Source organism: Acinonyx jubatus, chromosome B2 (genome assembly GCF_027475565.1).
Source record: "Acinonyx jubatus isolate Ajub_Pintada_27869175 chromosome B2, VMU_Ajub_asm_v1.0, whole genome shotgun sequence".
Lineage (NCBI taxonomy): Eukaryota > Metazoa > Chordata > Mammalia > Carnivora > Felidae > Acinonyx > Acinonyx jubatus.
The window spans coordinates 41,358,838-41,372,465 of record NC_069385.1 but is presented as its reverse complement, the minus strand read 5'-3'; the positions used below and the strand labels follow the sequence as shown (position 1 = coordinate 41,372,465).

General features: G+C 38.4%; 1 protein-coding gene across 6 annotated transcripts in view; it reads left to right on the top strand.

Annotated features, from left to right (window-relative positions):
• The first annotated feature begins 688 nt into the window (after positions 1 to 688).
• HSF2 (heat shock transcription factor 2) overlaps positions 689 to 13,628 on the top strand; it is a 37,268-nt gene continuing 24,328 nt past the window's right edge. For 3 of the 6 annotated variants that reach the window (XM_027056987.2, XM_027056986.2, XM_027056988.2), the window contains exon 1: positions 689 to 921. In XM_027056987.2, the coding sequence (XP_026912788.1) occupies positions 829 to 921 (93 nt within the window). In that variant the 5' untranslated portion in view covers positions 689 to 828. Of the gene's footprint in view, positions 922 to 1,283; positions 1,531 to 13,628 lie in introns of those variants that run through there. The other 3 variants (XM_027056985.2, XM_027056984.2, XM_015068266.3) reach the window with 2 other exon arrangements.

Genomic DNA, 13,628 nt, shown 5'->3' with positions numbered 1-13,628 from the left:
TATGTTGGGCATATAGTTGGCATTCACTGTGTGTTAGATTAAAAACAGCACGTAAGGTCTATTACCGCTCCTGGTTCACTGAAGTACACACTTAGTTAAGAGTTATTATTCAAATTCTTCTTTTTGACAAACGTATTTTAATGGAACCGTTTTCGCCTAATGAAAATTTAACTGCAAGCCTTACTATTTTTAAGACAGTTTCAATTTGGGGCCTAGCACATCATGTTCGAAAGCTGCTTCCCTACCCCGCCCCCCCCCCCCATGTGAATTATTATACTTCCTCCTGCCTGGCGCAAACCACACTTTGCTTGCCAAACTTATGGCTGAATACCCCCGAGGACTTTCTGTAGCCTCCCAGCCACAGCTCAGAAACCCAAAGCCGTTTCCACGTGAAACAACCAAACACAGTCCACTAAGCCCAAGGTCCGCTACAGTGACGGCTACTGCATAAAAGGCGAATAAGAAGGCAGCGCCCCCTTCTGCTCCCACCCCCTCCTCGTCTGCAGCACCCAATCGCTTTTCTTTGTCCTGTGGTCCGCGCCTGGGATTGGTCGGAAGCGGGACCGGCGCGGGACCGGTGCGCAGGGGCCGAACGCCGAGACTTGTCCGTCATGTGCGGCCGCCGGTCCTCCCCGCCTCGCTGCGCGCTTGGCGAGGCTGGGGGGCGGGGCCCGGGAGCTGCTGCGCCTGCGTTGTGGGCGTTCTCCCGGAGCAGCAGCTGCCGCCGCCGCCGCCACCACCACTACCACCACCACCACCGCCGCCGCTGCCGACACCGCCACCGCCGTGTTCGGGTGTAGAATTTGGAATCCCTGCGTCTGGTTAACAATGAAGCAGAGTTCGAACGTGCCGGCTTTCCTCAGCAAGCTGTGGACGCTTGTGGAGGAAACCCATACCAACGAATTCATCACCTGGAGCCAGGTAGGGGTGAGGGCACGGCGGCCTCCGAACCCCCTGACTAACCGCCTTCTCTCTCTCTCTCTCTCTCTCTCTCTCTCCCTCCCTCCCTCCCCTCACTCTCCCCCTCTCTCTCCCTCCCGTGGGGCTGTCTCTCGCGGCCTGCGGCTCGACGCCTTCTGCGCGGCCCGCGGCGCGGGGTGGCGGGGTGGCGCGGGCCCCGGCGGTCAGCCTAGCGAGGGACCCCTCGTATTGTTCGCGCGGGGAGCCGCGGGGGTCCCGGCCGGCGCCGCTGGCTCAGGCCGCGGTGGGGGAGGGGCGGCCCGCGCCGCGGCCCGGGAGGCCCCGTAACGGTCCGGCCCCGTCGGCGTCGGAACCGGCCCGGCAGGGCGAAGGCGGCCGAGGAGCCGAGGGTGCCGGAGCCACGTTACTGCACACTCATTCTCCGTCCTCCCGCCGGGCTCGCGGGTTACGAATCGCTGAGCGCACACGCAGCCCTGGGCGCGAGGGTTTGTCTGAGGAAATCTTTACCTCAGCGACCCGATTCTCCTCACTAAAAAATACACCGCGCTTGGCCCTGGGTTCTTTATGAGGAGGGCAGTCAGAGGGATACAGGCAAATGTTCAAACGCAGGTTACAGTTTCTCATTGCGTTTCGAAATCTTGTATAGAAAATGGTACAGCATTCTTTGGAAATTCTGAGCCATTTGTATATATAAACGGGTTTTTGTGATTATTTTAGTAAAAGTGCTGTAATAGACAGGTGTTCAGTAACTTGGTGAGAAGCTAACATGAATCACTAAATTTCGCTGAACAGTTACTGGGAGAGTGGGATATGATGCCTTGACTATTGGTTTGATCCCAACTCCGCCACTAAACAGGAATGACCTTAGTCAAGCACCTTATCTTGTCTGGCCTAAGTTTCATCGTCCTTAAGATGAATGGGTTGCCTGGGTGATGCAAGACCCTTCCAGTTCCAAACACAAGATTCTAAGCAGAATGATTATTACATAAATAGTGCATTTGCGTTTGAATGCACTCTCAGCCTGTTGGAATCATTTTGTGAAGCGGAGTGGATTTTTCTTATCTGTTTGGGGTATTTAGTTGTTTAGAGGGTTGCCGAAGAGTAAGTGAAAACTACCTTCACAGTGCCTGGCACCTGTTAAGTGCTGAGTAAATGTTACCTCCCTTCTTTCTCTCTTTTCTATTCCTGTCCTATTATAGCTCTCACTTTTACTTACTTTTAAAAGGGAGCACTGTGTTGAGTACATGGGAGTTTCTGACTAGTGTTAACCCCATATTCTTTCTTATATTACTGTCATTTGTTCATTTCTTTATACCCCTTCTAGGACTTAATTTTTTTGAAGGTCAGTATCATCAGCTGGATGGTGTGTGTTAAGTATTTGATGAATTCTGTACAGTTGTACAAAGAAAGGTGAAAATAAGGAAGCCAGCCGCCAGCATACACTTAAAAATAAACAGATGTCTCATGCTTTTCATCAGTCAGAAGGATTAAAAGTTGACAGGGATGGATCAGCACAGACTGCTGTTACTCAGCCTTGTATTTATTAGAGATTGGACTGAGAGTCTCTCCCACCCAAGCTGACTTTATTATACGTTTTTGGCTTGTATGGTCATTTAAAAAAATAATTCTTATTTATCCCATAGGTCTAAGCTTATGTTTTACTAATTTTCTTATACATAATAGGACAGTTAAAATATAAATTCATTGAGGACAGAGACCGTGTTGGTACCAAGGACACATTAGGTATTTAATAATGGTGAATCAATGAAATCTTTTGGGATATGTAATGGAAGTGGTAGGGATGATAAAAATAAAATTATGCCTGAAAAGAATCTTAGAGATAATCCAGTTTAGCCTCATCATTATATAGATGAGGGTTGAGGCTTAGGTTAGATTTCTTATCCATAATTACAAAGCTAGCCCATTATTGGAGATGGGACTTTAACATAGATTTTTGACCTCTCGGATCAGTCTTCCATCAGAAGCACTTCCCTTAATACACTTTGGCACAATATTTAGTTTATATCAAAATGTTACCCTTTCACAAGTCAGTGGACAATTCTGGATTAATGTTGTCTAGAGCTTAGCTTAGTTGCTTAGGACGTCTGTCTCTATTACTTTATAGACTTTTCCAAAAGCAGTGTTAACAATGAAATGAAAGGTAAAACATTAATTAAACAATGATGTTAAATGGAAAAAAACTAAATAAGTTACTCTTATCTTTTAAAAGTTGCTATTTATGGTTGTTTCTGGTTTCCTTCAAATGTGTTTTGCTGAATTTCTGTCAAGGTAATTTAGCATTTATACTATCTGAGTGAAAATCATATTAAGACCTTTTAGAAGCAGCAGATGTTTTGGAAACCAGGAAATCTTTTATGCAATTTTTTTTTTTTTAACTTGTGGAAAATAATTTACTCCTCTAGCTTGAGAGTAAGGCAAGGGGGAAAAACTTAACCAACTACAGTTTGAAAAGCTTGGCTTAAGATTCTTGAAGACTTACACTTAGAGCTAGTTTTTCTTGAAACTTGTAATATGACAAAAATGAAAAATGAAATAATGACCCATTATCATGATTAATTATAGAAATATATGAGCAATCAAAACTATACTAAATGTGTTATTGATTCAAATAATAGAAATGTCTTTGGATCAGAGTGTCTTTAAGATATTTGTACATATTTTTTCCCCATATTCTCCCCTTGAAAGTTTCTTTTTTCTTTTTTTCTTTTTTTAACATTTTCTATAACTTCAAAATTTTATGTAGCTATTTTGGCTCTGGTAGGCAGTCTATTGCCAGAATCAGGGACAGAGATAGTACTGTTGGGCAACTTAAAGCTGTTTTAAATGTAACCAAGTCCTAAACAGAAGGCACAGGTTTAACTTGGAAGCAACTGCAGAAACTTGATATTCAGGGACAAGAGGTTGTAGAAGTTGGAGGAAATTCTTGCCATTGATAGTGAGGAACAGTCTTTACTGTTACTGAAATTTGATAGTGTATGTCGAAGTGAAGCAGTTATAAAAGCAGGAAAGAACTGGAAGTCATTGTTTTATTAGTGTTATTACCTTTGTCTCTGTTCATATTGTTTGAGAAGACCAAGAAGTGATTTCTGCTAGAGACCTCATACCCATCTGTGCCCTTTGACATTCTCTACTTCTCCATCTCTCTCAAATCAGTATAGACAAATCAGGAAATAGGAGGGAAATGGAGCAAAACCAGAATTAGTCTCCTGTTTTCTAGTTGTTTTGAATTAATTTGAGCATTCAGATTCTGATGTTTTGGTATCGTTTTGAGCTTCCCAGAAACCATTGCATTATTACACTAAGTTGAAAACAAGAAAGCCACAGGTGTGCCCGAATAGGGGTAAAATCCACTTTAGATGAATCTACAGAAAAGTTGAAAGATTCATTGATGAGTATTTTCTATTTGTATACATAAAAGGGAGTGAACAAAAGACTCAGAAGGAATGGCTGGTGAACATTAAAAAGTTATGGACTGTTTTTAAAATGTTACAAATTTCTGTTCTGAAAAATGTTTTAGATTAGTGGGTTTAAAGTATTAGCTTATTTAAGAATATTTTGGATGTTTTTAAATGAGTACCAATTTGAGCACTAACAACTGTTGTTATTTGGAAGCTTGCCAACCTTTATGGGTAAAGCCTAAAAAGAAGCTACCCATCTCTCCCACCTTACACAGTCAGTAGTGGCTTTCTTCCCCTTGTGAAATGTGTTGGGAGAGTTCTATGTTCTATTGTTTGAGCCTCACAGGTTTAAATGGCAGTAAGATGGAATTTTTGCACTCAGAGGTTATCTACTAATTGTAGAGTGGAGACTGAAGGAATGACATAAACAGAGACACAGAGTATGAGTGAAGGAGGGTTGTATGAGAGAGGGAGAGCACGTAAAAATATAAGGAAGGGGCATTCATCTGATAGGATCCAAGAGTTAAACTTCTAAAAAGATAATTTGGTCCACTGTGGCCAATGATTCATTTATTTTGTTACTCACAAATATTTATCATGAGTATGTTATGACCAGCAGTGTGCTAGGTACTTGGAATTCATTCACTAGTGAACAAAGTGGCTTTATAAACCTTATATTCTAGTGGAGGACACTGATAATTAAAAAGTAAGCAAACACAGATAATATAATTTTAGTTAGTGGTAAGTACCATGAAGGAAATAAAGAAGGTTAAAGAGAGATAACAGTTAGGACTAAGTAGGAGGCAGAAGTCACATAGTATAAAAGAAGGAAAGAATTACTTTTAAATATTTTAAACAGGGAAAATGTAGAATTACTAACTATATCAGAGGAATTGGAGTAAACACTCTAAAGAATATAGGGCTGGCAGTTATAAGAATATGACTATGTCTCACTTAATGGCAAAGAAACCACTGGTGCCACTTTAGTGGAACTTATTGGAAGCTCATCCTTCAGAACTTGTGGGAGAAATACTCCTTTAAGGCAGCAGTTTGCAAACTATTGCCCATGGTCCAGTCATCTGTTTTGTAAATAAAGTTTAATTGGAACATAACCATGCTCAATATATTTACATATTGTCTATAAGGTATTATTACCTGCAAGCCCAAAATATTTACTGTCTAACCCTTTAAAAAAAGGTTTATCAGTCCTTGTTCTAGACCACCCTTGAAAGCTATTCGTGGGGACATGTCTTGCTAGAAATACTCTGGTTTGAAACCATCGAAGGGAGAGAGAAAGCTGAGGGAACCTGTTGGCCTTCTGCTGCTGACCTTCTGTACTGCAAGAGCTAGGTGCTGGACAATGTGCCTACACTGTAGGAGCCTGTCAATGTTGAGGAACCAGGAAATAGGAAGGAGAACCCCCCTCCTCTTATAATCTCTTTAGTATCTTCTATTGACAAAGCTTATCACCATGCCTTCTAGAAAAAGATATTTAAGGGACCCAGCCCCACGGTTGCAAAACAGACAATGAAAAATGAATTTGGAGCAATAAACTGATAACTAGCACATAGTTATCTGGGATTTGTGGGCATTTTAGGTAGATCGATGAGGAAAGCCTCTCTGAGGACATGATGTTTGAGCAGACACCTGAACAATTAGGCCAGGCGAAAGAGAATGGCAGATGTAAAGGCTTTGAACATGGCATGTTCATGTGATTGGAGAAGGCCCCTGTGATTAGAATATCTTTAGAGAATGTGAGATTGAGGTTAGAGAAGTAGCAGGAACAGATGGTATAGGGCCTTAAGGCTGTAGTAAGAAGATTGGAAATCTAGGGAACTAGTTTGTAGATTATCACAGTTTTCCACTATGGTATTGAAAATAGTGTAGCTGAAAAAAAAAAATAGTGTAGCTGAGACTAGGGTATTTGCGGTGCAGATGTGAGAAGTTGTTGGATTTGGTATCTACTTTAAAGGTAAAGCAGCAGAATTTACTAATAAATTGTCTGGAGTACAGGAAAGACAGAGAAGAATTAAGAATGACTCAGATTTGGCCTAAACAAGAAGATAAATGATACCGTTTGCTCAGATGGGAGAGTATTCAGAGAAATGCAGGTAGAGATTCTGTTTGGCCGTATTAACTTTGATATTACAAATGAACACTAGTGTTACTTGAAAATTTAGCTTACATTTTGTTGACCATACTTTATTCATATGACTACACCTAATTTCAAAGGAGGTAGGGAAGTTCAGTGCTAGGAAGGAAAACAGGAATATTTTTGAACAGTCTGAATGAGTTCTACACTCCAAGACATCCACGTGGAAATGTTGAATATGATGTTTGAATATAAGACACTGGCATTGGGGTTTGTGAGTGGTAAAGCCATGGGATTGGATGAGATCATCCAGGGAGAGAAATGGAGATGGAAGGAGCTAAAAGACAGGCCATTCTAATTTTTAGAGGGCAGGAAAGTAAGAAAAAGCTAGCAAAGGAGATTGAGAAGGAACAGTGCAATAGGAGAAAAACAAGGGAGTAAGGTTATAGTAGTTAATGGAAAAAAATCGTTCAAGATAGAGAAGATGGTCAACTGTGTCAAGTGCTATTATGAGTATTTTTATATACCTCTCCTGGTGTGTATAAGCAAGAATTTCTTTAACGTATATATAGGTACCTATGTTGAAGAGTGGAATTGCTCAAAAATAAGATATGAACTCTTCGACCTGAAGATAGTTCAAATTGTTTTCCAAAGAGATTAAACACTCTTATACTTAGCCATGCATGAGATTTTCCATTAATTCACATCCTCAAAACTTGATATTATCATTGTTCTTAATTTTTTACTGATCTAGTAGATGTAAAGTGTTCTCTCAATGAGGTGTTAACTTATATTTCCCTGATTACTAATATGTTCAAACACCTTTTCATATTTATTGGCCATATGTGTTACCTATTCTATGAAGTATGTGACCATTTTTCTATTGGGTGGCTTATCTTTTTTTTTTTTTTTAATGTTTATTTATTTTTGAGAGAGAGAGGTGAGTGGGGGAGGAGCAGAGAGAGGAGATACAGAATCTGAATTAGGCTCCAGGCTCTGAGCTGTCAGCACAGAGCCTGACACGGGGCTCAAACCCACAAACCGTGAGATCATGACCTGAGCCGAAGTTGGACGCTCAATCGTCTGAGCCACCCAGCCGCCCTTTGGGTAGTTTATTTTTTAATATTTGTAGAAATTCCTTGTATATTCTGTATATACATTTTGGAGGTTTATGTGTTGCTTATATCTTCTCCTAGTTTGAAGCTTATCTTTTGATGAGTACAAGTTTTAAATTTTAGTATAATTTAATATATTCATCTTTTTTGTTCATGCTTTTTGTTTCTTCTGGATGTTTTTTCTTACCTCTACCTCAGGGAGAGAAAATACTTTTCCATTTCTCTTCTTTTTTTCCTGAAAGTTTTAAAAGTTTGCATATTTTGTGTAAGTCTTTAATTCACTTGGAATTGATTTTTGTGAGTGGTGTAAGGAATTCAGTTTCATTGCTTTCCATATAAATACTCAGTTGTCCTAGCCCCTTCATTGAGTAGTTCCTTCTTTCTGTGGTGATGTGTATTGCTACTTATGTCTTATAGCAAAAGTAATCAAGGTAGATACTGTGATTTTGTTTCTAGGGTCTCTGTTCCATTCCATTGAACTTTTTTTTTTCTTCCCTCATCGCATGTCTTACTGTAGCTTTATACTGTCTTGCTTTTGGGAGGGCAGTTTATTCCTCAGGAGTACCTTGACTCTTGCTGGTCTTTGTTCTTCTGTATGTGTTTTAATATTTTTCTTTTACATTTATTTATTTTTGAGAGAGACAGAGCACAAGTAGGGGAGGGACAGAGATAGAAGGAGACACAGAATCCGAAGCAGGCTCCAGGCTCTAGGCTCTGAGCTGTCAGCACAGAGCCCAATGCGGGGCTCGAACCCACGAACTGTGAGATCATGACCTGAGCCGAAGTTGGACGCTCACCCAATTGGGTCACCCAGGTGCCCCTCTTCTGTATGTGTTTTAAATTAAAGTTACACCAAAGAAAATCTGTTGGGATTTTAATTGGAATTGCATTGAAACTAAATCAGATTAGGGAAAATGGAAGTCTTTATGATATTGAATATTCCCATAAACAAGACATGTTTTAAAATTAATTTTGTTTAATAAAATTATATATTTTGGGCACCTGGGTGGCTCAGTTAGTTAAGTATCCAACTCTTGATTGCACGTCAGATCATGATTTCACGGTTTGTGAGATCTTGAGCCCCACGTCTGGCTCCGCCTTGACAGTGTGAAGCCTGCTTGGGATTCTCTGTCTCCCTCTCTCTGCCCCTCCCTTGCTCGCGCACACATTCTCTCTCAAAATAAATAAACATTAAAAGTTTTTAAATAAAAAAAAAAAAAAGTTCTTTATTTTTTGGTGATTGGGTCTTGCACATCTTTGTTAGATATTCTTCGTAGGTATGTTAAGACATTGTAAGTGGAGGGGCGCCTGGGTGGCTCAGTTGGTTAAGAGTCTGACTTCCGCTCTGGTCATGATCTCATGGTTAATGAGTTTGAGCCCCACATCAGGCTTTGTGCTGACAGCTCGGAGCCTGGAGTCTGCTTCAGATTCTGTGTCTCCCTCGCTCTCTGCCCCAATCCCGCTTACACTCTCTCTGTCTCTTAAAAATGAATAAACATTAAAAAAAAGATGTTGTATGTGGTATTCTTTAGTTAAAAGTACATTCTGGCTGTTGCTGGTAGTTAGAAATACAAATAACATTTGTGTGTTGATAGATAAACCAGTGGGCTAATCATTTTACTCATGTGGGTCTTTTAAGTGTACATCCATGAATCTGTGAATGATAGTTTTGTTCTTCCTTTCAGAGCTTTATACCTCCAATTTTTGTCTCTTTTGTGTTGGTAAGACCTCAGCATGTCAAATAGAAGCAGTGATCACAGATCACTTTTTCTTATTTTTAAAAGACATGTTTTTTATATTTTTCCCTTAAGTTAACTAGCTGTTAAAATTGAGAATTTTTAATTTATCTTTTTGTTGTTAATGTCATACTTATGACCCTTTCCCCTCTCAGTCAATTGCCAGGGAGGAGGATACAGGAAAAAAGTTGATTTTGGTGAGTTAGGAAGATGGATTTGATACAGACAGTAGGTTGAGAACATGGTGAATTAAAGAACATGATGCAAAAATGTTAACAGTTGAAAAATCCAAGTGTGAAGTTTGAGATGGGGCAGAGATATAGATGTGATCATTTATAATAAAACATCATATTTAATAAAGTCAGTACATTGCCTAGGAAAAGAGTGTAAAAGGTGTCATGATCAAGGATAGAAACCTAAAAAACACACTACCTTTGATAGGTGAAGAAAATTGAAAGGAAACATGAGAGAGGGGAGACCTAATAGTATTTAGTTTCAAAGTCAAAAGAGTAGAGTATTTAAGGAGGAGATTGTCAGTAGTGCCAAATGAAATGCCACAAAGAGGTGTGGGAAGATCAGGACTGAAAAGAAGGCATTGAATTTGGCATTTGACATTTTAGAAAAAAATAGTTTGAGTAGAGTGAGGGAGAATGAAACCAGTTTTTAGCAGGAGTAAGTAGATAGTACTAAATTGGAGAAGGGGGCTTTGAACTAAATTTAAGTTTTGCAGTGAAGGAAAAGACAAATGGGGTGAATAGATTGAGAGGGCAGCAAGGTAAAGTTTTTTTAGATAGGAAAAAACATGCATTTTTAATTTTAATAGTTATTACCTAATAACCAATTCTGATTATCATCAAACTTTAAAAATTTTGCCAATCTACTCAGCTGGTTAAGCGTCCAGCTTCAGCTCAGGTCATGATTTCTCGGTTTGTGGGTTCAAGCACCCATCAGGCTCTGTGCTGATAGCTCAGAGCCTGGAGCCTGCTTTAGAGTCTGTGTTTCCCTCTCTCTCTGCCCTTCCCCTGCTAGTGCTCTTTCTCTTTCCCTCTCTCAAAAATAAATAAACATTAAAAAAAAAAAATTCAAATTTTGCCAGTCTAATAAGAGGAAATCATTATTTGTTTTGCTACACAATTATAATGAGATTGGGCCTCTTCTAAATTTTACATTGGATTTTTTCATCTTACTGATTTTTTAGAAATTTTTAATGCAATTAACTGTCATAAGTATTTAAAATATTTTTATGTTAATTTTCAACTTTATTGAATTTTTTCTAACTCTTAATAGTTATGTTTAGTTTCAGACACAAATAGTAGAAATTCAAACAGTGGTTTAAACAGAATAGAGATGCATTTTCCTTTTAAGTCTGAGGATACCCAGTCACATTCTGGTCTTTTCAGCCATACTTAGTTTCTCTACCTCAGGGTTGCTGAAGCTTTAGTCATTAGCTTCAAGTTCCAAGCGGGGATATGGGATATAGGGGTTTGACACTTTGAATGTTTCCCCTTTTAGAACCTTTTCTGGAAGCCCCACTGAGTCCATTCTATTTATATCTTAATTGCCAGGGGTATATTTGGCTGCCTCTTTTTGTAAGGGGGACTGAGAAATGTGGTTGCAAGTCAGACAAAATTGTGATTCTGTTCATAACAAAGTAGAGGATCATTCGTGTTTTTCCAGATGGATCTCTTTGTTTTTAAGGGTAAATAGTGTTCCTGTGTGTGTGTTGTGTGTATCAGTTTCTTTATCCATTCTTCCATTAAGGGACACTTAAGTTGTTTCTGTATCTTGTCTATTGTAAATAATGCTGCAGTAAACATGGGAGCACAGATAATGCTTTGAGATACTGATTTCATTTCCTTTGGGTATATACCTAGGAAAGGGGTAGTTGCATCATGTGGTAGTTCTATTTTTTATTTTTTTGAGGAAACTTCATGGTGTTTTCATAATGGTTATACTGATTCACATTACCACAAACAGTATATGAAAGTTCCCTTTTCTTCACATCCTCACCAACACTTTTTTTTTTTTTTTTTAATAATTGCCATCCTACCAGATATGAAGTAGTACTTCATTGTGGTTTTGGTTTTCATTTCCCTGATGGTTAGTGATGTTGATCACCTTTTTATACACCTAATGGCCATGGCCATTTCTGTATCTTTGGGAAAATGTGTATTTGGGTTCTTTTTTAATCTGTTTGTGTCTTTTTCTTTTTTGGCTGTTGAATTGAATGTGTTCCTTACGGATTTGGAATATTAATCCCTTATCACATATATTGCTTACAGTTATTTTCTCTTATTCCATTAGGTTCTCTTTTTATTTTGTTTTCTTTGCCGTGCAGAAGCTTTTTAGCTTGATGTAGATGTTAGCTTGACTATAGTAGTCCTTTATGTGTATAAATATATTAAATCATGTTGTACATCTTAAAAATATACAATTTTAGCTTTAAAATAACAAAAATCAAAAGGAGTTAGAGAAATTTGGGAATAGGGTAGGCAGCTAGCAGTTTCCATGAATAAATTATAAATTCTTTACCACTATGGCTTCTACGTTTACTTCATACTCCCAAAAGCATGGTTGTGAGCTTTGAGTTAGCATTGAGCAGTGAGTTAGCATTGAGCTTTTGTTTTTTTTCTTTCCAAATGGAAAGTTTATGAAATCATCCTTTTTTCTCCAGATTTTCCCCCTGATATGAATGCTACTTGTACTTATTACACATATAATTATATTCATTATTATATGTTATTATATATTATTATATAATATAATATATTGTAAATATAATTCTCAAATAGATTTGCTTATGCTTCTGTTCTCTCTAGTCCATTTTTTCTTTTTGACCGTCTCTTTAGTACAAAACTCTTGTAAACACTTATCCTTTCACCTTTATAGGGTAAGGTTAACACCTCTCTTCTCATTGTTTTTAGTATTTTCTTGCCTATTGTTACATAATTATTTTACAAGTGAACTTCAGTACCTAATATTTGGTTGTGTTAGCATGTTTTCACCTCGTCTCCAAAATTTTCTTCTTAAATGAGAATTTAATGTATTGGTTAATTAGGGAGAATTGACAGCTTTACAGTTCTGTATTTGTCCCTCTATAGTTTAATGTTCTCATAAACATTGTGTATATTTTTAAGACTTATTTTTAGGTAAGTGACTTTTTTCTATTGGAATCTTTCTATTACTGATTTCTTTATTCTATTTTAGTTTTAAATTGTTATGGTAAAATGTACCTAACATAAAATTAACCATTTTACCCATTTTTAAGTATACAGTTCAGTGGCATTAGGTACATTTACAATGTTATGCAGCCATTGCTCCCATCTGTCTCCAGAATGTTTTTCAACCTTCCCAACTGAAACTTTGTACCCAAGACAATAACTCCAAATCCTCCCTCTTCTTAGCCCCTAATAACCATTTTGTCTCTATAAATTAGACTATTCCAGATATCTCATATAAGTAGAATAGTACAATATTTGTCCTTTCATGCTTAGTTTATTTTATGTAGCACGTCCTTAAAGTTCATCCATGTTGTAACACCTGTTAGAATTTTCTTCCTTTTTTTAAGGCTGAATAATACTGTGTGTATATACCACATTTTGTTTGTCCATTTATCCGTCAGTGGACATTTGGGTTGCTTCTACTTTTATTTTTTTCAATGTTTATTTATTTTTGAGAGAGAGAGCGCAAGCAGGGGAGGGGCAGAGAGAGAGGGAGACACAGAATCCAAAGAAGTTCCAGGCTCTGAGCTGTCAGCACAGAGCCCAGTCCGGGGCTCAGACTCACGATGGTGACTGAAGCTGAAATCAGACACTTAACTGAGCCACCCTGGTGCCCCAGGTTGCTTCTACCTTTTGACTTTTGCAATAATGCTACTATGAACATGGGTATACAAATATCTGTCCAAGTATCTGCCCCATTCTTCTGGATACATAGTAGAATGGTAGGATCATGTAGTAATTCTGTGTTTAATTTTTTGAGGAACTACCATACTGTTTTCCATAGCAGCTCTACTATGTTTTACATTTCCACCAGCAGTGCAAAGGTTTCCAGTTTCTCCACATCCTCTAGCATTTGTTTTCTGTTTATTTGGTGTTTTTAAAAATAATTGCCATCCTAATATTGTAAAGTGGTGATTGTGGTTTTGGTTTTTATTTCCTTAATGATTAGTGATGTTAGACACCTTTTTGTTTATTGGCCATTTGTTTATCTTTTTTGGAAAATACCTACTCAAGTCCTTTTCCCATTTCTGATCGGGTTGTTTTCTTTTTGTTGTTGAGTTGTAGAAGTTCTTTATTACAGATATTAACCCCTTATCAGATACACAGCTTGCAGATATTTTCTC